Source organism: Equus caballus, chromosome 11 (genome assembly GCF_041296265.1).
Source record: "Equus caballus isolate H_3958 breed thoroughbred chromosome 11, TB-T2T, whole genome shotgun sequence".
Lineage (NCBI taxonomy): Eukaryota > Metazoa > Chordata > Mammalia > Perissodactyla > Equidae > Equus > Equus caballus.
In genome coordinates, this window is record NC_091694.1 from 21,127,539 (window position 1) to 21,155,342 (window position 27,804).

Sequence of the window (27,804 nt, forward strand, 5' to 3'; positions counted from 1 at the left end):
CAGCCACGCAGCACCGTCTTTCAGGACAGATTAATGGGATCGTGTACCCCTGGCTAAATGCTCGCAAATCAGCTGACCCGTGGGGCACTTGGAAGGGACAAGCTCACTAGGTTTTCTTGGCCAAGAGATTCAGGCCCCAGTTGAGAAGCTACGGGTGTAGACCTAACAGCCACTGCCCATTTCTGCAGTTTCTTCACATACAAGATCGGCTATACAAAAAAATAGAATCTGCAAATCAGGTGTTTCTGAAAACCAAGTTTTATTTAAATAAGGGTTTAAATACATTACATAACATTAAAACTGAAGGGAAGGAAAAAACCAAAGACCAGTTTGTTACTTCACATGGCATTGGGCAGCTGCTGCTAGTCAAGCCGCAAGTTCTACAGCTGGCTACGTGACTGACACATATCAGTTTGAGATTTGTTCCCTTGTCAAAAGTTTAACTCTGCTAGAAGGGTGGCCTCACATTCTGGTGTTTGGACATCAATTAGCTAGGATATGTCTGGTCAAAAAGACCTCGCTGGCAAGCCAGATGTCCTATCACCTCATTAGAGGGAAGGGGGCCACTCTAAGCTCTGTGCACCCGGGCAGGCTGGAGACACCAGGGCATCACTCTTCGACCACCAAAGGCTCCCGCCTAGTGGTGCAGCTGCCGTTGCTGCCTTACCCCATCCTCTCCTCTCAGCTTCACCAAGGGCTGCTCAGGTGGTGACATTCTCTCAGGGCAGGGAACTCTGTAGAGGGAGAGCCGAGGAGCTTCTGGCCAGACATAGCCATCTGTGATCTCGGGGCTCTGGGCTTGGCCGAAACATCACATTATTGCTTTGTTTCAGGCTGGACACTGCCAGGCGCCCACTGCTTGACCTCTGTTTAAATGAGGGACTTCAAGACTAGACAGCATGGCTCTTTTCAGTTTATTGCATGAAGGAGTTACACTAGTCCAAGTTAAAAGCAGACCCCAAATGGTTACATTATACAAGCTGTGAGGTTTTTAAACTTGTGACAAGGGACAGAAGGGAAATTCTACTCATTGCAAGGAAATCCTCACTTAAGCTTCAATGAGCCAAAAGCACTTAAAACCCATGAACCTTCAGCTGGTCCTCCTTAGCCAGTCCAATCTGCAAAGAAAAAAGGGCAGAGTTTTAAAGAGGGGACAGAGAGTTAAAGCCTGTATTTCTGATGCTGACAATTCTGTCTTCCTGCTTCTACACCGGGCAAGTCCAAGAGCCAAGTGCACACCTCACCACCACGAGCACAACGGTTTTCAGTTCAGGGTACGCAGTTAAGAACCAATGCAGCAAGATTGTAGCACTTAGGAACAGCCAACTAGATATCTTATTTCAGTATTTGTGTGCAATTTAAATTTGCATCTTTAAAGTAGATCCATGCAAACAGTAAACTTAAGGCAAACAAATACCTTCTGTTTTTGGAAATACCTTTGTCTATATACCTCCAAACAACTCTTCTGCATAGTCGTACAAAAGGAGCTTCTATGTCCCCAGCAGAAATAGACTAGACAGGATCTGAGATTAGCCAGGGCAGAGCACAAACGGATTATCAAAAAGCGACTGAACTTACCTCTACCAGGAACTGGCATATGTTCTTGCGCTGGTCACCCTGTAGTTGAATTACTTCTCCATATTCTGGATGCTCAATTACAGTACCATTGCAGGCAAATTTCTGCAAGCACAAGGGAATCAAAGCAAATTAGGTCAAGCAACAGCACCAAGGCGCCAATGATCCTCTCTGGGAAAGAACACAACACAGCACTGCCACGTGGGCAAGTTAAATGTGAGTTCCCTACGATCTCATCGAAGACTTACCTTCTTAAACGCCTTCACTAGTTTCTTTTTATCGTAATCATCAGCGATCCCTTGGACGGTAGTAAGAGTCTTCCTGCCGTTTCTCTGTTGAATTCTTATATGGATATAATCCTCAGTGCCAGCAGGAAGTAGATCATCACCCTTACTTGCATCAGCAAAGGGGTCTGGGGAGAAAGTTCAAGCTCGTTTGGAGCTGTCGTAGCTCTGCTGCCACTGCCACCCTCCCACTGGATCTTTTCCAGGTGCAGAAACTCATACTGAAATCGCCAGTTAGATCAGGTATGTCCTTTCTCGACTCTCCCGGAACAGGTCAATCCGGGACGGCCGGCTTCCCCAGCCCCGGAGAAGGCCTGGGCCTCCTGCCCCGGGCCCGCCCTCGGACACCGATCACGTGTCAGGGAAGCCGGGGGTGGCAGACAGCGCCCCTCCCGGCTGATGCAACCGGCCGGAACCCGAGCCCCGAGGCGGGGCCGAGCTTCCCGCCCCATTGGCGTGCGCGTTTGTCACTTAGGGCTGGCGCCGCCTCTCTCTCCCGGCGCCGTGACAACAGCGGTGACGTAACGGACGTGACGCAAGGGTGGCAGGAGGGGCAGGTGTGGCCCGAGGCGGCCCGGGAGCCATTAGTAAATGCGCCACCCGAGCCACCGGGCCCGCCCAAAGGCTGACCTCCCGCCCGCTCCTTCCGGTCGCGTTCTGGGGCCGACTCCTGGGCCCAGGCCTCGGCCCCGCTGCCCGCGCACCCGGACAGCTTCTCTCTGCTCAAGTTCATGAAGGGCCGGGCCGCTCGGCAGCTTTCCGGGCCCCGTCTCCAGGCCGAGAGTGCTCCGCCGCCCAACCGGGCCTTCCCCCCACGGACCGTCCGTCCCGCGGCTTACCGAAAGAGTGGAGGTTCTGGATAGCGGACATACGATACGATTCCTTTTCCTCGGTGGAAACGGCCTGCGGAAGGCGGCGGCGGGAGAAGGCGGGCGGGGGGGACGGAGCGTCGGGAAGCGAGGGGGCTCGAGGGGGAGGCTGCTGAGTCCTCGGCGGCGGCTCAGTGACTGGGGCGGAGGGGCGGCGCCTGTATTCACTTATATAGCCGCCCCTGTGACGCCAGCGCGTTGCACTCACGTCCCGGCCCCACCCACGGCGTCGTGCCCTGAGCGCCCAAGCGCCGCCTCTTCCAATTGGTTCGGGGGCGGAGATGCGGCGCGGCGCTTGCGCAGGAGCTCAGTGCTGCAGGAGGGCGTCCTCCTGGCTCTCGGAGAGCTGGAAGGGGGAGGGAAAGCTTAGTCAGTCTAGGCGCCTGCGCAGTGCGGAAGGAAGGTGTCTGGGCTGCGCAGAAAATTGGCGGAGGTTTCGGGCGCGCCTGCGCACTATGTTCTCTGGCACGTTCCATCCTCTTGACTCTGTTGCGGCGTTACCTGCTCCAGGAAGGATTGTTCCTGGGGGTTATTGGCACTCCTTAGAGGGGATTTAGCTGCCGAGCGTCCCGCACATGACAGATGCCCCCTATCTCATACCCACCCACCTACCCACCGGGTCACACACTTACTCCCACTTTCTTTGCAGATTTACGGCGGCACCTTTATTTAATCAACCTAGAATAATATAACCCAAACCCTAACTTTGGCATTTAGATTAATTTATCATTTAGATGAATCTAATCTAAAAATGGATTAGTCTGTAAATTTACCATTTAGATAATCTAAGGAAAGGACACCTAGCTCATTAGCACGAGGCCAAGAGAGAGTAATGCTGGTTCTGGGGGACCGAGAAGAATTCAGGCGCCTGAAGGATGTCCTTTGTGTCTTACAAATCGTGTGTGGTGGAGCCTTCTCGGAGCGTAGATGAATATTTCCTTCAAATCAGTCAACCCTTCTTGTTCTTTGCATTTATTAATGGAAACGCTCTCCGCTGCAGGGGTGAAAAGAGTGGTTTTAGACGCCACAGGCCTCCAGGGGCCAGGCAGGTAAGATAAAGGAGTGCAGACCGTAGCCAAGTGTGATGTCATGGGGTGTGGTGGGCGTTAGGTTGGAGCTAGAGGCTGCAGCTGCTACTCACATCCAGCCCCTTGTGCTAGATCTTTTTCAAGAGAACCTGGAAATCCAGATTTTTATATAAAATCTCTTGATTTTTAAATATTCCCAATAAATTGAATTTTTGGAAAAACACTGCACAAGCCAAACCAAAAAAAGTGTGTGGTGGCCCCATGGACTGCTGGTTTATGACCTTTAGCAGTCAGGGTCACTGGCCTCGTGGAGTCTAGTGGGAGAGAGAGACAGTAAACAAATAAAATGACAGATTGTGGGAGGTACCAAGAAAGAAGGAAACAGAGTGATGGGAGAGAATGATAGGGGCCTCAGAAGGGCCTCTGAGGAGCTGACATCCCAGCTGTCACTTAGAGGGTAGGAAAGAACCTGCTATGGGGCAAGGTGAGAGGCTGTCCGATGGAAAACCCTGAGGGAGGAGAAGCTAGGTGGACTCAGTAGTTTGGTTTGATTCTGTGTTTACTAAGTAATCTTCTGATGAATAATTTGGCTTCGTTGATTCCAGGAAGCGGGGACATGGGCGTCGATGACATGGGCGTCCCAGTCTCACATCTCCCCAGTCTGCGAAGCTGAGTGCCCTCCTGCCCTCCACCTGGGAGCCTCGGCACTCACAGACCTGGCTCTGCCTGAAAGGGGTTTGGGGCGACAGTGGGTAAGTCAGAGCTATCCTTCCCAGTGTGCACACATTTTGTTATACTGAGTTTTAAAATAACAATGTGGACCAGCTTATCGATCTTTCTTTTTTGGGAAAAGATCCTTTCCGTGTTGTATTAAAGAAACCCTTTCTCTGCCCGAAGTTTATAAAGATATACTGTATTTTCTTTTCTTTTTTTTTTTTTGAGGAAGATTAACCCTGAGCTAACATCTGCCATAAATCCTCCTCTTTTTGCTGAGGAAGACTGGCCCTGAGCTACTATCCGTGCCCATCCTCCTCTACTTTATACGTGGGATACCTGCCACACGTGGCTTGCCAAGTGGTGGGTAGGTCTGTGCCTTGGATTCAAATCGGCGAACCCTGGGCCACTGAAGTGGAACGTGCGAACTTAACTGCTACACCACTAAGTCAGCTCCAAGATATTCTGTATTTTCTTCTGAAAGCTTTAAAGCTTTGCTTTTTACATGGACTTTACTTTTGTGTGTGGTGTGAGACCGGGGGCTATTTGTTTTTTCCTCCGTGGATAACCAATCTTCCCAGCGCCCTTTATTGAGTAACACATCTTCTCCTTACACGCTTGTGCCTCCTCTATCATGATTGTGTTTCCATTTATGCGTGGGTTTGTTTTTGGAGTCTATTCTGTTCCACTGGTCTGTTTATTTATCCCTAAGCCACACTCTCTTAATTATATGAGTTTTACAAAAAGTCTCGAGGTCCGGTAGAAGGAGCCATTTTGTTCTTCAGAATTTCCTTGGCTCATCAAGGTGCTAGTTCCCCTTTCAGCCTCATGACAAGTCAGCACTCCCCACTTGGCACACCATGGGGTTCTGTGAAGCCCCTTAACTTTGCCCTCCCAGGGTGTCCGTGCGTGCTCTCACTCTGCTTGGTACATTCTTCCCACCTCTTCTTCACTTGGTGTTGCCACGCACCCTCAGGACTCCTTCTGAGAAGCCTGTGTTTGGAGCCTTTCTCAGTGCCCTCACTTCCCCTATTTTGGCATGTAGCACACTGCATTTTGCTTGCCTGTTCTTTGGACATACATAATTTGCTGGTCCTAGTGCAAAATGAAAACGTGAGGCCTTTTGTTCAAAATGGCTAAGAATTTCAAGACAGCACAGCAGCACATTAAACCAAGCACAGGGCCCTTCTAAGCACGGGGCGCTGTGTGACTGACACCGGCTGCATGTCTGAGAATCTGGCTCTGCCCTTCCCTGTGTGTCTCCCTGCTAGGCTGTGAGCTCAAAGAGCGGAGTGCGGGCCTGTCTCCTCTACTCTGTGTGTGCGGTAGGGGCCTGGCCCAGCGCGGGAGCTCAGTGCTTGTCCGGTGAACATGTGGACGTACATTGTAGGTGCTCAGTTCCTAGGAATGGCCGGTCCCTGGCTCCAGGCTGTAACCTCTGCCACCCTCTCAGAGAGTCCTGGGGTGGAGGATTGAGAAAAAATCCTTTTCAGAGGTCTGACTCTGGGCTCCAAAGGTCACTACTGGACCTGGCCTCCTGCCGCAGAGCCCAGAGGGTGGCCCTAGAGAAGCCACATTCCCCATCTTCTCTTGCAGGGACCTGGTGCCCGGTGCCAGACCTGACCTGAGTGCACTATAAACAGTTATTGCCACAAACACGCACAGGCGTTGCCCTGGGCGGGATGCAGCTGAGAGGGCAGGCTTGGGGTGGGGGGCCAGGGAAATGGGGGACCCGGTTCTTGATTGCCACCAGCTTCCTGGGTCACCCTGTTCACCTCTCAGGGCTTCTGTTTTATCCCCCATAAAAGAAGGACTGGGTAATTTCTAACGCCTTTGCCAGGTCTAAAGTCTGAAGCTGTATCGTAGGTTAGGAGCATTTCCAAGGAGGGTCTGCAGGGCTCCACTGTCCAGTGTGGGAGGTTGTCTCAGCCCTGGGAGCTTATGGAGGAACAATGGAGCCAGGACGAATTTGTCTGAAAGTGCCATCTGTGCCTGCTGTTAAATGCTGGCTTATTCATGACTGTACTCCCGGTTCTGAGGTTCTGGTCCCGGTAGCCAGGGGCAGGGTACAGAGCACAGGTCTGGTACCTGAACCTGAGTGCCAGCTCCACCTCTTCCTGCCTGGGAGACTCAGCTTCTCCCAGCCTTCATTTTCTCATCTGTACAACCGGGATAATAATATCATTTTCTTAGGCTTTTGAGGGGATTTAAAGAGGAGAACATGTGTGACAGCATACAAATCTAAAGTCATTAAATCACTACATAGATTATGTCAGCTTCCCAGAATCTCTGAGAGCAGCCGGGGACAGGAGTGAGCTCCTCAGAAGGTGGATGGGACAGAGGTGGGCGCCTCTCCATGGTGATCTCCTTGGGATGTGGCGAGGGCATGGCTGTGTGGGACACCTGGGGACCTTCGGCCTCTGTAAGATTCCCCAGGGCCCCAAACTTGGCACAGAAGCAGCAGAATCTCCCTCCAGGAAGATTCCTCTGGGGAAATAGGCATCTCCATGGTAACCAGGGCAGATGGATGATTTGGTCCAAGGGGCCTCCCTGGAGCTCTGGTGCTATAGAAAACCCTGTGACCTAGAGGAGATCCTGGGGGGCGCTAGAGCCCCTTTCCCGTCCAAGATCGGATTTCTGGGCAGCCAGGTGAGACGTTAACTGGCGCAGGATTTAACCTGATTTAAAGAAAGTCAAATAAATGTGGTATTTCTTGCATTCCTTATTTGGGAGCTACCACCCAGGTATGTAAATGACTGGAATACTAGCCCCCTCACTGCCACACCCCCACGACTGAAGGCTGCTATTCTTTTTTTCTGTTCAATTATTTTATTGAGGTCATAATGGTTTATAACATTGTGTAATTTCAGGTGTACATTATTATTTATCAGTTTCTGTATAGATTGCATCGTGCTCACCACCAATAGTCTAATTTTTATCTGTCACCATATATGTGCCCCTTTACCCCTTTTGCCCACCCCTCAACCTTCTTCCCCTCTGGGAACCACTAACCTGTTCTCTTTATCCGTGTGTTTATCTTCCACATGTGAGTGAAATCATACGGTGTTTGTCTTTCACTGGCTTATTTCGCTTAACATAATACCCTCAAGGTCCATCCATGTTGTTGCAAATGGGACAATTTTGTCTTTTTTATGCCTGATTAGTATTCCGTTGTATGTATATAACACATCTTCTTTGTCCAGTCATCAGTTAATGGGCACTTGGGTTGCTTCCATGTCTTGGCTGTTGTGAATAGTCCTGCAATGAACATAGGGGTGCATAGATCTCTTTGTATTATTGATTTCATGTTCTTTGGATAAATACCCAGTAGTGGGATAGCTGGGTTGTATGGTATTTCCATTTTTAATTTTTTGAGAGATCTCCATACTGTTTTCCATAGTGGCTGCACCAGTTTGCATTCCCACCAGCAGTGTATGAGGCTTCCCTTTTCTCCACATCCTCTCCAATACTTGTTATTTCTCATCTTGTTAATTATGTGATGGGTGTAAGGTGATATCTCAGTGTAGTTTTGATTTGCATTTCCCTAGTAATTACTGATGTTGGACATCTTTTCATGTGGAAGGCTGCTATTCTTACCCCGTGGAAACGGAGGCAGACCTGGGTTTGCTGGGGCTCTGACCCCGATGGCGTGGGGTTATTGTGAGATGTGCGTGTCAGGCATCAGCCGGGGTTCTACTGGCAACACCTCACCCTTTCACTCTCCCCTTGCAAGGTGTGTACTGGGAAAGGCCGCAGGGGAGACTTTCTGGGTGCTGGAAATGATCTCAGTTTTGATCCAGGTGATAGAAGTTGATCGAGCTGGACCCTTAAGGCTAGTGTGCTTTACGCATATCTGTTAGTTATACTTAACCTATCTGCAGCCCCCTCTCTCCACCCCCAACACAGCCAGGCTTTCTTTTTGCTTCATCCCCTCACCGCGGACTCACCGCTGCCCACCTGAAGCAGTACTCCTGCTCGGTTCCCCTTCGCCCCTTTGCTGGCGGAGAGTCTGCCCTCTCCATCCTGCTTTCTGCTCCTTCCCTTCTTCTGCATCCTCCTCCTCCTCCTCCGAGAAGTCCTGTAGGAGCCCCTGGAGATGGGATGAGGGGGAGGAGGCCTTGTTTAGGAAGGGGGATAAAAGTCAGAGCCCCTGGCTCCCCTCGCCGGGGCAGGGCCACCTGGGTGGTCACAGTGCTGACTTAGCTGCTGAGGGTGCGATGATAAAGTGCAGCCTGGGCCCGTGGAGGAAGCAGAGGAGCTCAGAGACGCTGCCCCAACGAACCAGGAGCCCGGAAGGAGTGGAGGAAGCGCCCGGCACGGGTGCAGAGAGGGCCCTGCATTCTGACAGCACTGGAGTAGGAGTTCCCTAGGCGGGGGAGGGGTGGACATTCCAGACGGAGGGAAGAGCACTGGACGTGTTGTGTGGAAATCAGTTCAGACCCAGTTCTCGGCCGTCTCCTGGCAGAAGCTCACAGGTGTGTTTGGGTAGGGTAATCTGCCTTAGACTGAGACCATAGTTCCTTCAAACTCTTTTCATTTTTTTTAAAGATTTAATTTTTTTCCTTTTTTCCCGAGGCACCCGGGTAAATAGTGTATTTATGTATTTTGAGGAAGATTAGCCCTGAGCTAACATCTGCTGCCAGTCCTCCTCTTTTTACTGAGGCAGACTGGCCCTGAGCTAACATCCGTACCCATCTTCCTCCACTTTATACGTGGGACGCCTACCACAGCATGGCGTACCAAGTGGTGCCATGTCTGCACCCGGAATCCGAACCAGCAAACCCTGGGCCGCTGAAGCAGAATGGGCACACTTAACTGCTGTGCCACCAGGCCAGCCCCAGTTGTGTATTTTTTAGTTGTAGGTCCTTCTGGTTGTGTTATGTGGGACTCTTCCTCAGCATGGCTTGATGAGTGGTGCCACGTCTGTGCCCAGGATCCGAACCGGCGAAACCCTGGGCTGCCGAAGCAGAGCGTGTGAACTTAAACACTCCGCCATGGGGCCGGCCCCTACCTCTTTTCATTTTATTTTTATTTTTTAAAAGCTAGTGTAAACTCACCTAAGGGCCATCTTCAGGAAGGCTTCTGTGTTCACCCGGCAGCAAGTCTGCAGCAAGGCTCAAGTCCTTCCTGTGGATCTGAAGAACTCTCTGCCAACTTTGAGAGAGCAGGGTGGTTTGCACTGAAGATCCGGAGAGGAGACACAGAGCTTTCACAGCGCGCAGTGGGGTGCCCTCCCCTCTTCACTTCTGGGACCCCTTCAGCCACACCTCTGCACCCGCCCCCAGCACTCAGTTCTCCTCCCTGTGCAGCTCTGGCCGCAGGCCCATGTCACCTGGAGGTGCCCGGGCCTCCCTGGGCGGCCTTTGTTCTCCCTGCCTCCACCCACCTTCACCAAATTAAATCCAGCTCCCAAAGGGCTGTGGCAGCCACGGGCCGCACGTGGCGCACGAGCCCTGGAATTCAGGCTAGTCGGAATGCCCGTGGGCTGGAAGCGTAAAATACACACAGAGCTTTGAAGACTTAGCATGGAAAAGAGTGTAAAATAGCTCAGTAATTTTCTTAGAAATTACTAAATAATATTTTGGGTATATTGGATTAAATAAAATATTAAAGTTAATTTCACCTGTTTCTTTTTACTTTTTAAAAAAACGTGGCTCCTGGGAAATGTAAAGCTGCATAGGTGGCATGCACTCTATTTCTACTGGATGGCGCTGCTCTAGACGATTGTGGACTGAAGAATATCGCCGACCTCATCCTTTGCCCCAAACAGCTTAGTGATCGTCCCCTCTTACCTGCAGCCGGGACTCTTCTTGAGCGGAATTCGGGGCAGGAAGATTTTTTCATTTTGTTGAGCACCCATGGCTTGCTGGGTCCTGTGCGAGGTATATCCCACCCCGGTCCCACGGAATCCTGACGAAGCAGGGTCCTCAGCCCATCTGCAGGTGAGGCGGCCGGCTTGGACCAGGACTTGGGCTGGGGTGGCGGTGGATCTCTTCCTGCCGGGCAGCATGGCCACCCGGGAGCGACCAGATTCCCCCGAGGCACCTCTGGGGTGATTCTGCCCTTGTAAGGGGTCAGCCATTTCCTTGATGGGGCCAGCACCATGTGTGTGTTCCTTTCTTCCTTCCCAAATGCTCCCGGAGAACTTCCTGCGTAGCCGCCCAGGCCCAGGGGAACCATCTCAGTCCCTACAGGAGCCTATAGGGGAGCCCTACAGGTGTGAGTGGGGTTTTGAGTCAAGGGACCATTTGAGATGCTCTCCTGCTAGTTGTCTGCTCTGTGTCCTCAGGAAGCTTGGATAATCTCTCCGAGCCTGTTTCCTTTCCTGTATATATCAGGAGAAAACCCACTGGATTTACTATCCATAACCCCCCAGCCTCCCTTCTAAGGAGAGCTGCTTCAGGTGCCCCTAGGGGCCTCAGCTGGCTTGGGGAAGAGCCTGGGTAGAACTAAGATGCTGGAGGAGGCTGGAGACCCTGGGGGAGACCTGAGCTGAGAAGGAGGCACAGCCAGTGAGGCTGGGGGCGATGAAACTCACCGCAGTTGATGGGGACAGAAGCAGCCAGAGGAGCTGGGAGGAACGACACATCTCCGGGGTCTTAGGGAGGGAAACCTTGTGCGCTGTGTTCTATCTGCCCGTCCTCACTGCTCCTGCGAATCTTTAGTAAATTATTGATAGCTCACTGGTGCTTTTGGGGAGAGGGTTTTCTTTCAAGGACACAGTGAGGTTTGGAGTTCTGTATCAAGACTGGCCAGGGCTGCTCATGGGGGCCCTGTGACACCTTGGCTAGTTTATAGGGAGTCCATGGCTGGTCGCAGACCTCTTATTTATTATCTGCTTCCAAGTGCCGGGCTCGGCGTTAAGCAATTTCCATTTGCCTCTTTGAATCCTCCCAATACCCCACCAAGTGGGAATAGCTATTCTCTTTTACAGACAAGGATACAGAAGCTTAGAGTGGTGGAATTATTTTTGCAAGATCATAGCTAGTAAGTTGCAGGGCTGGATTCAAGCCCAGAGCCTGTGCTCGTAACCATGAAGAGGCACCCGCCCTGGAGGGCTGTCGGTGCCTGGCCCGTGTGCCCCACAGCACCCCGGAGTCACTGCTGGCTTCTCTCCCCACAGCTAGTAGGGGCACTCAGGGCAGGGTGGCCTGGCGTGGCCCTTGAGTGAACCCACTTCCTTCAGATCTTTTGGTATCTCTATGTTTTATTTATTTTATATTATTTTATTTTTATTTTATTTTAAAATAACGATATTTCTCTCCATTGTAAAATAATATCTTCTTATTGCATAAAAATTTAAAAAGTATGAAAATGACCAAAAAAAATCACTGGTTAAATCAGTTACCACCTAGGGATGACCAAAACCTGTTTTGGCGTGCTTCCCTCTGTTTATGTGGATATTTATGAAGCTGTCGACTGCTTTGTGCCATGTTAGCCTGTACGCAGCCTTCAGCACTGCTTCGAGTTCTCCCCAAAGAGTCCGTTCTTACTAAATACGCGTGAGTGATGTAAGCTTTACCCAGTGACCCCAGAAGGAGGTGGGGGAGGGCATTTACAACTCTCTCCCCCAACACAGCTCAAAAGTCTTAGCAGGCTCAGACCCCTCCTGACCTCTCAGATGGCATCTCTTTCTCCTCTGGGATCTGCGTTTCCCGGCTCCTTCATCTCCTCTTTTGATCCTATCCTAGTTTCAGACCTTAAACTCTTCTCCCCTCAGTTTTGCAGTTCAGCTCTGCCCCATGCCTCCCCAAAAGTGTACAGCCAAGATCTAATATCAAACCTGAAGTGAACGATCACCGTTGTGCAGCCAATCTATGACACTGGGTGTAATGGAAGAAAGTAGGAACTTTATTGTGAAACGCTGAGCAGGGAGAATGGGTGCCTGAACTCCGTGAAAAACTGCAAGCATGGGTTTTTTTTAAAGATTGCCTCCTGAGCTAAGATCTGTTGCCAATCTTCTTTTTTTCCCCTCTTTTCTTCTTCTTCTCCCAAAGGCCCCTCAGTATGTAGTTGTATATTCTAGTTTCAGGTCCTTCTGATTGTGCTCTGTGGGATGCCACCTCAGCATGGCCTGACAGCAGTGTGAGGTCCACACCCAGGATCCGAATCAGTGAAACCCTGGGGCGCGAAAGCAGAGCGTGTGAACTTAACCACTCAGCCACGGGGCTGGCCCCTGGGTTTTTATTTGGGGTTTTAGGCAGAGGAGGGGGAGCATGTGGCCTTGGGGGCTAAAGTTCTAAGAGTCCTCTGCACAGGCGTGAATGTCTGTTCTATGTGTTGCATGGGGTGGAGTTTTAGTCTGTGATGTCTAACGTCTACAAGCAGTCATTTTAGCTTCTCAATGCTCCTCCAAGATGCTGAGTCAGGCGAGGGTGCTGTCTGGAAGTTCCTCTATTATCACTGGTCCTCCTGCTGTTCTGCAAGGCAAGCTCAGAAACTTTGGTTATTTTGTTTCCCACGTTAACCTTGTGGGTACCAGGCAGTTTCACCCTGACCCAGGGAAATTTTAACTCCTTCACCCTCAGTTTCAATCCCTCCTCTCTTTTGATCATTGCCCAATCTTGAGGAATGGGGGCAAAGACTGCTCTAGTTGCTTCCTGCTGTGAAAGGGCAAAGTTCAAGGTCAGAGGAATGAAATTGTTCTACCTTTATTTAAAAATATTCTTGAATGCCAGGTGGGGGAGAGTGAGGTATATTCTGCATGACTAATATTTAGTACCCTGATCAATGGCTTTGGAACAACACTTAGGTCTATGTTTTACAATTACACAGACCCACCACAAATATTAGCAAAATAGACAGCCCAAATTTTAGTATCCCCTCTATAGTGGACCTTAATCCTTGGGGAATCCAGGAGAAGAGGCCTGTAAACCAATCAAGGTTAGGTCCTGGAATCTGAAGTGAAATCTGATGTAGCCAATTAGCCTGCTGTCTGATAGTCCAACAAGTAAGGTAAGAACCTGGGAGTCATTCATTAATTATCTTAGGGAGATGGTCTTCTATACAGCAACTTGAAGTCTATCACAGTTTCACTTGTCCATTTGGAGAAGTTTGTGTCTAGAGTATGAAGCCAACCATGGTTTGGGTGGTCCTGGTTGTGATGTACTTCTGTGGCATGTTTCCTGTTCCCTGTGGCACTTCTTGTATGGCCCATCCAGCAGGGATGAAGTTGATCTTCCGGGTGCTTGTGTTTCCAGGATTTTAGTAGGATCCAGTCTCCACAACAAAGATGATGCAGAGGAACATCTGACAGTGTCTAGTTCTCTAATTTGAGTTCTCTCTGGATCTTTTGGATCATCTCTAGAACAGAGGGAGGTCCCCCAAAGTTAGGCCTATATTGTATAAGCAAGTAACCAGGTATTTAATAAGAAGAATTTCTAGGGAAACAAAAAGAAAACAAAGTTAATGGTTGGAGCAAATTATAAACCAATTCCTGAACCTAGGGGACAGCCAGTCAAGAATATTTCTTTTCTTTCTTTCTTTCTTTTTTTTTTAAAGATTGGCACCTGCACTAACATCCATTGCCAATCTTTGTTTTTTTCTTCTTCTCCCCCAAACTCCCCAGTACCTAGTTGTATATTCTAGTTTTGAGTGCCTCTGGTTGTGATATATGGGATGCTGCCTCAACATGACCTGATGAGTGGTGCCATGTCTGTACCCAGGATCCAAACCAGGGAAACCCTGGGCCGACAAAGCAGAACATTCAAACTTCACCACTTGGCCGTGGGGCTGGCCCCTCAAGAAGATTTCTAAATGTCAGGGTCAAAGCATCTTTTGCAGTTTGAAATGTCTCTGTTGATGTCATCAGATGCTCAGGTAAACTTTTTGAGTGGCTTATACAGCAGTAGGCTTAAAGATTGTCTAAACATGGGCTATCATGGTGTTCTCTCTTAAGTTTACATCAAGTTGTCCAGCTTCAGTTTGCAGATAGAAAACAAAAATCTCAAAGACAATTAAAAGAACCAGAATACAATATCCACAAATGTGCATTATAGTTTCTATTTAAGCATAATTTTTTTTCTCTAAAATCACCCTCAGGGGCTGGTCTGGTGGTGTAGTGGTTAAGTTTGCACACTCCACTTTGGTGGCCTGGGGTTCATGGGTTCAGATCCCAGGCACCCACCTATGTACAACTCATCAAGCCATGCTGTGGTGGCATCCCGCATACAAAAAAGAGGAAGATTAGCACAGATGTTACCTCAGAGACAATCTTCCTCACAAAAAAATAAATAAATAAATAAATAAAATCACCATCATTTTCACCAAAGATAGCCAAATGAGGACTCATTGATTTGCAAAATAAGTCTAGTTTCAATAAACTTGGCCCAATTATTTACATAAGTACAGCAAGAATAGCAATTGATCACAGAGGCTCTTTTAAATATGCTTTGCTGGAACTTTTTATAAGGAATCTAAGATTGAAATTTATAGGCCTCTGGAGGCCAGGCCAAGCCAAGGACTTGTCATTAGACTCTGCCTCCAATACCTACAGATTTGGGTGAATTCCTCTCTTCTCTTGAGGTTGCCAAAATATCCTGGGGTTCTTGCACTTGCCAGGGAAGTGACCTTTGTTAATCACTTGCTGAGGTTGCTGGGAATCCTGTAAGCAAGGTACTAAGCCAATATTTCCAAGTAGCTTTATTTGTTCCATGCAGTCAATCCTTGTCCCTTAAAGCTGTTTGGTCATATCTGAATTTATGCATGTTTCTCTCAAATATGACATTCCAGTCGAAGCCTGGTGATATAACCAGTGTTTCCAATTGTGTTCTGCTATAAAAAGAACAGATTGTTATTGAACTTATGCAAATAACTATATTGCCATGAAAATAAGAATACTCACTCATCAAGAGTTTTCAAATTCTAGAGGGATAAGATAAGGAGAAAAAGATAAATGCTTCAATTCTGATTACAAATTGCAATGTCATAGTTTCTTAAGAGAAAAGAGAAAATGTTTCCCTTAAATCTGGAAAAACAAAACATTAAGAAAATCGGCAATATTTCAAATGAAAAATCACAAAAATTATAAACATCCTCATCAATTTATTCAGTCTCATATAATTAATTCTTGATCTTGATCGTCTATTAGTGGTTTTATGAGGCCATCAGTTTCTCCATTAGAGTTCTGTAATTTCATATCCAGCTCAGTTTTATAATCTGAAAGTTCATCAGAAACCTGCATTCTAGAGCACATGCAGTCCTTTCTATGAATCTCTCTAAAGATGAAAGACATCTGCAAAAGCATCAGAGTAAAACAACAACTGTCTGCAAATAACAAAACATTCAAAAATGGCAGTTGACAAAGACACTTGGCCATTTATGTGACGTACAACACTTTGAGATAATAACCAGAATTATGATTGATAACCAAGACAGATAAGAATTTTAGGAATGTTATATAACTTTTTAAAAACACTCATATTAATAATGTTTACCCACACAATATAACCTAGGAAGGTTTATCATCATTTATTTGACAATGCTTCCCATGTAATTTAATATACCAAATAAGTCTAATTAGTTTAATATCTCTATGAAAAGAGAACAGATTCTTTGAGATGTTCCAGGGCCCATTGGAAATTCTCAAAGTTCCTTTTTAAGTCAAAAGAAAGACTTTACCCAGGATTCAAACCTTAGAGGAAGATTGTCAAAAATATCAAAAGGGTTTAAAACACTTAGTAAAACAGGAAACAATGCTTAGTTATCCATTCAATCAAGGTGACAACAGAAGGTGTCAGAGGCAAACAGAGAGAGTTTAACAGTAAAAAGAAACGTCAATAGAGAGACCTCAGTCTTTTCAAACATGGGAAATTATTTTAACAAAGCATAGACTTTCTGTCCCCTAGGCAGACTTATTCAAAAAAAGAAAAGAAAAAAGAAAAAAGAAAAACTGTCTGTAATCTCTTTATCACGAGCAGACCAAAAGTTCAAAAAGATCACCCTTTCAAGAGAGAGAAAGACAAATTCAAATTTTGCACCAGCTTACCTTTGATATTGAAACTCATTAATTTAATTGGATTCATTTTAATCTCAGCAACTTGACCATGCACAAAACTCCTCAGGGTTTTACTTCCACAAACCTTCTGTCACTCACTTTTTACACTCAGAATTTGTCCCATGCTTTTTTTCTTTTTTTCTTCCTAGTACTTGTGGACAAATTTATCTTTCTTTACAAAACAAACAAAACTATCTCCATTCTTTATACTTTCTTTACTGAAAACATACGTTTTACTTTCCTTGTATACAGAAACATGTGCTTTCTTGTAGAAAATTCCCCAGCATGCACAAAACATGTTTATCAGTAAACCTCAGCATCTTTTAGTTTCTCAGATAAAAAAACCAAAGGCAGACAAATCTATGCTTAGTAATCAATTTCTAATATTTTATCTTATGTGAAAATGATGCAGATACTCAAACTTCTATCATTTAACTTAATTTGGCAAAATTCTAAAATTTCAAATTACCAAAAAGATTTTGAAAGTTGTTTTTCAAGTATACAGACAATAAAACGTAATTATTGTACTCAAAAACTTTTTTTTTAAAGATCTTTATTTTTCCTTTTTCTTCCCAAAGCCCCCCAGTACATAGTTGTGTATTTTTAGTTGTGGGTCCTTCCAGTTGTGGCCTGTGGGACACCATGTCAGCAGGCTTGATGAATGGTGCCATGTCCGTACCCAGATTCTGAACTGGTGAAACCCTGGGCCACCGAAGTGGAGTGTGTGAACCTAACCACTTGACCACAGGGCTGGCCTCTGCACTCAAAAACTTTTACTGATTTTCGTCTATCTAAATCATTTGTTCCCCCAAATTAGGTTTAGATTATTCACAAAAACTTCATGTGACATTAAAGCAGTTAGCCATCACAAGTTGTTTAAAATATACACACCATAACACATTATACCTTAAAAAGTTCTCCCCAAAACTTTCATCCTTTTTACATCTATTTAGTTTCCCTGTTCTAAATAATTGTGTTTAGGTGGCCTACAGAAACTTCATGAGACATCAAACCAAATCAGCTATTATTCTAAGTTACTATTTTTTGCTGACAAATTTTGTAACAGAGATAACATGTTTGTATCATATCCGATGTTGATAATTGTGAAAGCATGTTTATTTCAGTTAAACCAACAAATTTAAACTAGCTCTTATTTACCAAAGCTCATTTTATGTCATGTTAGCTTGAAAGACATCAGGGCTAGTTTTTATTACATTTAGAAACAATTTATATGAGCACTTTAAGCAGATTAATAGAGTTCTTTAGAAATTATATCATTCAGAGGCAGACAAATACATAGAGAGCCTTGCACACGTAAACATACAGATAAACACAAACAGAGATCTTCCAAGTTTTAGCCATGTCTCATGTACAAAACTGGAAGAGTTGGATCCCAACTGTTGCTCTCGCAGATGAACCTGTTCAGATGGCCAAAGATTTTTAGTATCAATTCCTTTCTTTTTGGTGTAAGGATCCTTTTTAGAGCAGTTTTTGGAGTCATTTTGTCTTTTAGAAGCTTCTGCGTATTAGTCAAAGAAAGCATTCTACTGCGAGAGGTTTTGATTTCGCTCTCTTAAGGGTGACCCTTAAAGTGGACTTATCCGAGACAGCGTTCCCCAGAATGGCCATTGTAAAGTTAGCTTCCCTTTAGCGTGTTTAACTAACACTGCCCACAGGGTGGATTTCTATGCTCTTACAACATCAGGCAGGGGAAACGGTCCCCAGTGAGACACAGTGCTTATCCCCACAACATAGTCTATAATACCATCAGGCAAAACAGATGAAATCATTTCCCATAAAGCCCATTTAAATATACTAATTTTTTTTTACAAAATTTTATTTTAATTTTACCAACTCCTATACCTCTAATGATAGTTTCCATTAAGAGTCCATTAGCAAGCCTTGGTCTTATAATACTGAGTAGGGGAAGCATTCCCAGCTAGACACAACCTCCGTTCCCAAAAGACCCTCAGGCAAAGTCTACATGACCTCTTCATATAACATTAGCTCAAACATTTTAACCTTTATTCCACTTTTTCTTTTTAATAACGAGCTAAAGATTTCTATCCTGCTGAGATGAGCCCTGTGACTCTTCCCTTCTCTGATTCCTCTTTGTTTTTCCCCCTTTTAATATTTGTCTTATTTACCTTAGTTTTTTTAAAAACCTTTAAAAATTTCCAACTTTTTGAGAAGAATCCCTTTGTTCTTTTTCTCAGCTTCTTCTTGTTGTTTTATTGACTTGTTTTCATTAGCATCTCTAAGATCACGAGAGGAAGCTGAGACCCCAAATTTGATTAAGTTTCATCTTTTTCTTTTTCATAGGTTTATAACTGAAAACATCCCGATTTTGCAAATATGCAACCTAGAGGGCTGCCCCTGGGAACTGAATCTGAGCTTCCCATTGTGGCACCACACATACACACTCCCATGTGCGCACACACACAGACACATACATCAAAATAAATGGGGCCAAAGGGTTCCTCTGTGAGCGAAAAATTTCTAGTCCTTTCAACAAATCGAGCTCCGCGCCCTCCCCCCCCCCCCAAACAAACTCCAGGTACCTGGAATAAAGCCCTTGAAACAGAGGCAAACAAACGAAAGGAAAAATAAGATTTCAGTCAGTTAACAAGGAAACTCAACAAAAGGACATCCATTGCAAACTAAAAGAAATGGAGCCCAGAGGGCTGGCTGGTGTAATAGCACTCTGAGGACCCATTATTTCCTCCTGTTGGAAAAGGTCGGTGCAAAGATAAAAGCAAAAAACTGCCCACTACTTATCAAGTCTCCCCAAAGCCCGAACCTAGTTTCTTCCACCACCAAAAGCAATAGTGCTGTGGGCCAATCGTGTATGCTGAGCAGCCAGTTGCTTGGGGCTGTCCCTGAGACAAGGGGCTCAGGGGGCTGCAGGACAGCCTCCAAGAGAGGCCTCTCTGCCAGAGGCCGGTGTGCCACACATGAGACGTCCACTTGGGACTGTGTCCCTTCGTGGTCGCCAAATTTGGTGTTCAACCTGAAGCGGGTTTGGTCACCTGTCATGCAGCAAGCCAATCTATGACACTGGGTGCAGTGGGAGAAAGTAGAAATTTTATTGCAAAGTGCTGAGCAAGGAGAATGGGCAGCTAATGCTGTAATCTGGAACTCGCCGAAAAGCTACAAGCAAGGGTTTTTATTTGGGGGTTTTAGGTAGAGGAGGGGGAGCATGTGGCCTTGGGGGCTTCAGTTCTAAGAGTCCTCTGCACAGGCGTGACTGTCTGTTCTTTGTGTTGCGTGGGGTGGAGTTTTAGTCTGTGATGTCTAACATCTACAAGCAGTCATTTTAGCTTCTCAGTGTGCCTGCAAGATGCTGAGTCAGGCGGGGGAGCTGTCTGGAAGTTCCTCTATTATCACTGGTCCTCTGCTGTTCTGCAAGGCAAGCTCAGAAACTTTGGTTATTTTGTTTCCCACGTTAACCTTGTGGGTACAAGGCAGTTTCACCCTGACCCAGGGAAATTTTAACTCCTTCACCCTCAGTTTCAGATCCATCTCCACTGGGCCAACAAGGGATCTGCCAGCTTGTAGGACCCCTGGAGCAGAGATACAGAGATGCGGTTAGAGACATCAAAATGTTTTTACTATTACTGCACACTTAAACAGTGTATTTTGTTTGGGATCAAATGCTACAAACTGGTGCATGACGTGCTTTTTGTCATGTGATAGAGAATGGAGTATGCTCCTGTTATATAAGAAAAGGGATATATATATATATATGTGTGTGTGTGTGTGTGTGTGTGTGTGTGTGTGTGTGTGTGTGTGTGTGTGTTTAGTCTAAAACAACAAGGTACCTGTAAGGAGAAGGAGGAGACAGGGTGGAGAGGACAGGGATAAAAACTGAATTTTCTTGACTTTGGCTTGTTTTGCAGATTTGGTTTTGGAACCATGCACAGTAGTCCCCCTGTATCTGTGGGGGATACCTTCCAAGACCCCCAGTGGATGCTTGTAACCGTGGATAGTATTGAATTCTATACATACTCTGTTTTTTCCTTTACAGATATATCTGTTATAAAGTTTGATTTATAAATTAGGCACAGTGAGAGATTAACAACAATAACTAATAATAAAATAGAACAATTATAACAATATACTGTAATAAAAGTTATCATAGATCTGAGCTATCTCAACATAGATTTTCTTTTTAAAGATTGTCCCTGAGGTAACATCTGTTGCCAGTCTTCTTTTTTTCCTTCTTCTTCTCCTCAAAGCCCCTCAGTAGGTAGTCGTATATTCTAGCTGTGGGTCCTTCTGGTTGTGGCATGTGGGACGCTGCCTCAGCATGGCCTGATGAGCGGTGCCATGTCTACGCCTGGGATCCGAACCAGCAAAACCCTGGGCCTCCAAAGCAGAGCGCGTGAACTTAACCACTCGGCCACGGGGCTGGCCCCAGCATAGATTTTTTTCCCTTTCCTTATTAAGACAAGAGCTTTCAGCTTTTCACTTACAGGAAGCACTTCCTCTTTGGCACATCTGAATTGCCAGCATCACTACTGTTGCACTTTGGGGCCATCATTAAGTAAAACAAAGGTCACCTGAGCACAAGTGCTGCGGTGCCCCAACAGCTGATCTGACAACTGTGGGCAGGCAGCAGTTACAGTGCGGGTACACTGGACAGAGGGATGATTCACATCCCAGACAGGAAGGAGCGAGATTTAACCAGGCTACTCAGAATGCGGCACAATTTAAAGCTTATGAGTTGTTTATTTCTGGAATCTTTTATTTAATATTTTTAGACTGTGGTTGACCAGGAATAACTGAAACCATGGAAAGTGAAACTGCAGATAAGAGTGGACTCCTGTAAATATCTTACATAATCACAGGGGTAATAACTGCAATGGGTTGAAACACATCAAAGATGCTTATATCAAATACGTTTGAATTCACAAGTTTATAACAATTTAAAAAATCCTTACTAGTCGTCTTTCTGGGATGCTAGAGAATTATCTCCTCACACTGAAAACTGGTAAATAAAAGGAAATTATTTCCTTACCTTTCCTGTAAGAACTTGCCTCAGTGGAACCAAATTGTAGGTGTGTGTGTATTGGGGAGGGGCATGGTTCTCTTTATAGAAATATTCCAGGTAATGAATGAAGAAGGAATGATACAGGGGCCTGCCCAGTGGTGTAGTGGTTAAGCTTGCATGCTCTGCTTCAGCCTCCCACAGTTGGCAGGTTTAGTTCCCCTACGCACAGCTCCTCAAGCCATCCTGTGCCATCCCACGTACAAACTGGGGAAGACTGGCACAGATGTTAGCTCAGGGGCAATCTTTCTCAAGCAAAAAGAGCAAGATTGGCAAGAGCTGTTAGCTCAGGGCCAATTTTCCTCACCAAAAAAATTAAAAAAAAAAAAAGGAATGATACACTTAGAATATCACCATTTTGTAACCCCTAATCAATGAATGGATCCGGGCATTGATCATCAATGGCTACTGAAGTCACCAAAAGACAAACAACACATCTCTCCAGCACCACACACGAATTGCCCCTGCTGAGAAAGAGGAGGAAACCCTGAATCTGGCCAAGACTTTAGGTCTCACTAGTAGGTTTCAGACAATACAGAGGACAGAGGAACATGTTAAATTACACCATGGGAATGCAGTCAGCCAAGTCCAGACTGGAACCTCTACAAGACCAATGATCTTTTCTACAACAAATAAATTGGAAGGGGAAAGAAAACAGAGGGAAGCGGTACCTGTAGTTTGAAAGACTTAAGATACATACAACTAATTACTTTGTGTGGACTTTGTGTGAATCTTGAATTAAAAAAAAATAACAATTGTCATTTATAAAAGATTTTGAAATTTAAATACTGCCCAGATATTTGATTATATTAAGTGTGATATTGTGATATAATAAGAAATATATGTGGTCTCTGCCCCCAGTTCCTGGCACAGAGCCTCTAAAATCCTTGTAATTTCCTGAGTGACAGAGGTGCTAGGAGCATCTTTTATTATATAATGTTTGGTCTTAGACCCTAGTTCCTGAAACAAGAGCTTCTAAGACTCTTGGAATCTCTGGAGTGACGGTGTCTTCTGTATGCTAATGAGATGGCTGGCGGCTGGGAGCCCCTCGGGAGCTTCAGGATGGGGGCTGGTTGGTAAGGAAACAAACCGTGTGTTAGAGGGCTGGAACTTGCCATCCCACCCCCTGACCTCCTCCGGGAGAGGAGAGAGGATGGAGAGTGAGTCAGTCGCCAGCTGCCAGTGATTTAATCAGCCACACCTACATAATGGAACCTTCATAAAAACTTTAAACAGTGGGGTTCAGGGGAGCCTGCTCGTTGGTGAACACATTTGTCTGCTGGGAGAGTGGTGCATCTCACCTCCACGGGGACAGAAGCTCCTGAGCTTAGGACCCTTCCAGAACTTGTACTGTGTACCTCTTCATCTCACTGCTCACCTGTATCCTTTATCACATCCTTTAGAATGAACTAACTGGTAATACTAAGTAAAGTGCTTCTCTGAGTTCTTTGAGCCATGACAGCAAATGACCAAGCCCGAGGAGGGGTTGTGGGAACTCTTGATTTGCAGCCAAGTTGGACAGATCTGTGGGTAACCTGGGGACCCACGACTTGTGACTGATGTCTGAAGTGGGGGCTAGTCTTGTGGGACTGAGCCCTTAACCTGTGGGGTTTGTGCTAACTTTGGGGTAGTTCGTGTCAGAACTGGTTGGTGTGGAAAACCCACACATTTGGTGTCAGAAGGTTGTGAGTTGAGAAACAACTTTCTTTTATTAAGGAATTATTATTAATTATTTTAGTTGTGATAATTAGATGTGGTTATGCTAAAGAAGAAAAGTTCTTCTCTGCTAGCCACATAGTGAAATATGTATGGATAAAATGCTATGATGCTTGGCCTTTGTTTGAAAACAATATGTAGGAGGAGGGAGGAGGGGGTGGGGTGATAGATTGAGACTATCCATGAGTTCATAATTGTTGACTTTGGGGTGATGGGTGCCTGGGGGTCTATTATATCATTTTTTCTACTTTGATGCATGCTTTAAAATTTCTATAATAAAAGAGTGACAAACGTATGTCTTGAGCCTCTTACTGTGCTGATAAACAGAATTCTACAACCGCATTTTTAATGGCTACCTAATTGTCCTTTGTCTTGATGTAGCATAAACAACGTAACCAGTCTCCTTTTGTTGGGCATCTAAATCAGCTCCAATCTTCTGTTCTCGTCAACAGCACTGAATGAATATCCTTGTGGATAATTCAACACGTAAGTGATACTGAACCAGGATCGTTTTGCCTGATGCACAGTCATGCCAGTTACTGAGACGAGGAGTTTGCAGCAGAGAGAGGTTTATTCACAAGGCAGCCAAGCGAGGAGATGGGAGAACCAATCTCAAACCCACTTCCCTGAAAAATGGGGATAAGGGATATTTATGGGATAAAGGGGTGGGGTGGTCTGAAGTGTGGGAACAGATGATTGGAGATGAGGAGAAGTGAGGTAATTGACGATCTGTGCAAGCGTAGTCAGACTTCACAGCTCTTCATAGGACCCGTTCATAAAATGGCGGTGTTACCATGATCTGAGGGTGGAGTTTTTGGCTCCTTGACGTCAAAGGGTCACCTGTCAGTCATCCACGCAGGCCCAGTGGATGAGTCAGTGGTCTTAACCAGCCTGCACTGCACAAGGAGTCAACTCTCAGTTCCTGAAAAACTTAGTCACTCATTACCATGGTGACCCAAGTGTCAGAGACGTTATCTGTGGAGTGGGTTTTGGTAATGCGTTAACTACTTGTGCAAACAGACAACTAACTGAGTATAGTTAAAGCAGGTTGGCCCCCAGTTTTGCACGTCTCTCAGTATTTCTTAGGATAAATTCCTCTAAGTGGATTTTCTGAGTCAACAGGTAAGTGTATCTCTAAGGTGTTTGCCAAACTGCCCTGCAGAGACAAATTGGTTCACATTCCCTCCAGCAGCCCGGGAAAGGGAGGTCCTTACTCCTCTCTCCCAGTGACTTCTCATACTCTTTTCTCCCTGGGCTTCCGTGATCGTCTGTCGGCCTCACAAATCCTCATTCATCATATTTAATTGTCACATTAACCCAACGAGGCAGGTACTTTTATTATCATCATTTTCTAGTAGAGATGGAGGCTCAGAAAGGGCAAGTAACCAGCCCAAGGTCACAGAGCTCTAGTAAGATGTGACTGGCTCACATAGCTGCCTGATGGAGGACCTGGCCTGGGAACTACTGGCTGTATCAATGGGCACCTCTCCCTTTGCCTTCTCTGCTGGCTCCCCTTCTTTCTCTGAACTCCTCCGTGGTCCCAAACTTCTGCTTCCTGCTCTCTTGGGTCTCTCATTCTTTTCTTCTGTGGCAAATTCATTCCCCACCAGGTCTATGAAAATAGCTCCTAAATTTGCACCTCGGTTCAGTTTAGTTCTCACGAGTTTGTATTTCCAGGTCTGTCTCTGGAGCGTGTGTCAGAATCACAGTGGCCTAGGGAACCAGAAACATCTCTGGGGCAAAGTTCGGGACATGGGTGGTGATGATGGTTGCACAACGATGTGAATATACTTGAACTATACACTTAAAAATGGTTAACATGGTGAATTTTATGTATGTGTATTTTGCCACCATAAAACACACACAGATACCAAGTGTGTAAGTTAACAACGTGTTTAAGAAACATCCCAAATTTAGCATGCCCTAGACTGGGCACCTAATGTCCCCTCCCTGCCCAAACTGTCCCATCCTCAGCCTTCCCATCACAGCTGATGGCAGATCCATCCCCTGGAGACAGAACATTTGACGCTTCTCTTCTTTTCCACCCCACATCCAATTGGTTAGAAACCCCAGGGGTCTCTCTACACGATATAGCCAGAGTCTGACCATGGCTCACCCCTCCTTGGCTCCCACCCAGGTCCAAGCCACCGTCATCTCTGGCCTGGATTATTGCAATAGCCCACGATGGGTCTCCTGGCTTTGGCTCCAGCTCCCTGGCGTCTGGTCCGTACACAGCAGCCGAGGGAGTGCATTGGAATGTAAGTCACATCATGGCACTCCTCTGCTCAAAGGTGAAAGCCGGTCTCCACTGTGTTCTGTGAGGCCTCCGTGATGAATCCGTTACCTCTCTGAGCTCACCTCTGTTCCTCTATCCTTCACCTCTACTCCAGCCACACCAGCTCTCTTGCTGGGCCTAGAACATGCCAGCAATGCTCCCACTTTGGGGTCTGGACGCTTCTCCCCAGATATTCGCATGGCTTTCTTTCCCAAAGTTTTGTAGGCAAGGAAAACGTAATTTTCCCTCTGCCCTTCTAAGTTTTTAGCTGAGACCGCTGCAATCAAAGACAGATTGACAAGAGAAAGAAAAACAGAAGTTTATTAACATGTATACCTCATGGAAACATGGGAACACTCAGGACAAATGAGGGACTCCTCGAGGCGGCTTAGAATTCAGGCTGAAATCCACCATAAGAGGGAAAGGGAGCGGGAAAGAAAGGCCTCCTAGGGGACAGTAAATGACTTTCAGGAAAGCACAGCTGGGAGGTGTGACGGTTGAGACAAAGTTTGGCTGTGGTGTCACTTCCACTCTCCTCTCCTGTGATGAGTCAGTCTTCGTGGGTGATGAGGCCCCCTCCCGGGAGGGGGTTTATGACAGCTGAGTTCCTCCTGGAGAACCTGTCTTTAGGCAGAAAAGAGGAATTTAGAGAAAGCCTCTCCCCGCATTTGCTGTTTTTCAAGTGCCTACAGCTCAAAATAATCACCACAGGAAAGCAGTGGATTTTGGGGTGCACGTCCTGCTACGGGTCCATCTCGAGGTTCTGCTTAAATGCCCCCTCTGTCCCAAGGCCTTTCCTGACCCGATTTTAAATGGTGGCCCTGCCCAGGCCTCTCACCCCTTTCCCTGTGTTACCGCTCCTTTTCCCATAGTACCTTCTAGCATGCCATGTCATTTACTTATTAGGGCTGTTACGTAACGTCTGTCTCCCCCACTGCCATCTAACACCACGTACTGCTGTATGCCAAACCAGCCAGCACAGGGCCCGGCACAGAGTCCGGGCTCAGTAAACACAAGTCAAAGGCGTGTGTGGGTTAAAGTGCTTTATTTACGACAAAGTCTGTACACACGTGAGCAATTGCTCTTGCTTCCACTTTAATAGCTTATTATTTCCAGTGGCCGAAGGACGTCTTCCCCAGGATGTCCTGATAGCGACTCCAGCCAGGGCCGGGTCTCCTGCTTGGCCCTGGCTTGTCCAGCTCTGCGGGTAGCGCCACCATCAGACTGCTTGTCCTCCCTCTGTTCTCTTTCCCCAGCACCTTCTCCCTCTCCCCGAAACGTCTCCCATGTGCCCTGTCCACTCCCCTCCAGCTATGGTGCTGCTTCTTGAAGAGATGCCTGGTCAAGCTGCGCCCTTTCTCAAAGACCTTTGCCGGCTCCCCATTGCGTAAGATTTACGTACAAACTCCCTGGACTGGGCTCAGACTTGCCCGCGAGGCTCCCGAATGACCTTTCCTTCTCTGCTTTACATGTGACGGAGGCTCGGGACAAACTGGATTCCTTAGAACGATGTTTTTGCGCCTCCATGCCGTTGCTTAGGCTGACCCCTCTACCTGGAGGGCCCTCCTGCATCTTTGCTTGCCCCAAGTCAGGCCCGGCGTCAGCATCACCCGCAGCCGAAGCCTTTCCTGAGTATGTTCTACGGGCACGCCCCCTCCGTCTTCTGGAACCTTGTGCATGATCTTCTATTCTGGTGGGTGTCTGGTGCTGACTTGAGTTTTGGATCATGTCGTTTGGAGGCCACCCTGCCGGACACGGGCTGAGCTGTGCCGCGTTCTTTTCTATATCCCCTGATAGTCGCAGCACAGCGCCCACTTTCCTTCAAGCCAAGTGTTACTTCGAATTTCAGGCCAAACGCGGAGCCACAGAATAGGCACATTTCCTGCAGTGGCCACAAGATGGCAGCACAGACCGCGCTTCGGGACAGACGCGGCCTCTAGTTCCTCCCGCCTTCCCAGAGGCCGCAGCCCTAAGAGGTAACCCGGTCCCCTCCGGGTGTGTGGAGGAGGGGCCTCTCTCTGTGGCTGGGGGCGTTAGGTCTGGGGTGGGGGTGCGGGCTGGCGGCTTGTAGTGTGTCTGCGTGTCTCTCCTTCCCTCTCCTCACCAAGGCCCACTCTGAGGTCCCGTTTCCGAGAGAGACCCGGGTGGGATGGACGGAGCACTGGGCAGAGAGTCGGCAGGTTTGGACGCCGGGTCTGCATTGCGACTTTGGGCGAGTGTCGTCTGTGTACCACGAAAGGGCGGTCACAGAGCCCAGCTCCTGGCTCCAGCCCGTGAAGATTCCTCTCCCCGTCCTCC

General features: G+C 46.9%; 1 protein-coding gene and 1 long non-coding RNA gene across 5 annotated transcripts; one reads left to right on the plus strand and one right to left on the minus strand.

Annotated features, from left to right (window-relative positions):
• Positions 1–240: 240 nt before the first annotated feature.
• Positions 241–3,811, minus strand: EIF1 (eukaryotic translation initiation factor 1). 2 transcript variants are annotated; one of them, XM_070227290.1, is made up of 5 exons: positions 3,622–3,811; positions 2,699–3,074; positions 1,824–1,987; positions 1,579–1,680; positions 241–1,118 (listed from the first exon to the last, which is right to left on the minus strand). In XM_070227290.1, exons 2-5 carry the CDS (start codon positions 2,727–2,729, stop codon positions 1,074–1,076), a joined length of 342 nt encoding a protein of 113 aa, XP_070083391.1. In that variant the 5' UTR covers positions 2,730–3,074; positions 3,622–3,811; the 3' UTR covers positions 241–1,073. The 2 variants fall into 2 exon arrangements, with proteins under 2 accessions (XP_070083391.1, XP_003362611.1); XM_003362563.5 differs by having other exon boundaries at positions 3,502–3,811.
• LOC102151052 (uncharacterized) lies at positions 3,639–26,532 on the plus strand. Of its 3 annotated transcripts, XR_002811441.2 has the most exons (5): positions 3,639–3,777; positions 4,362–4,508; positions 10,143–10,412; positions 23,613–23,717; positions 25,369–26,532. It is a non-coding gene; the product is annotated as an uncharacterized lncRNA (long non-coding RNA). The 3 variants fall into 3 exon arrangements; XR_011423220.1 differs by lacking the exon at positions 25,369–26,532 and having other exon boundaries at positions 23,613–25,049; XR_002811442.2 differs by lacking the exons at positions 23,613–23,717; positions 25,369–26,532 and adding an exon at positions 20,365–21,845.
• The last annotated feature ends 1,272 nt before the right edge of the window (positions 26,533–27,804 follow it).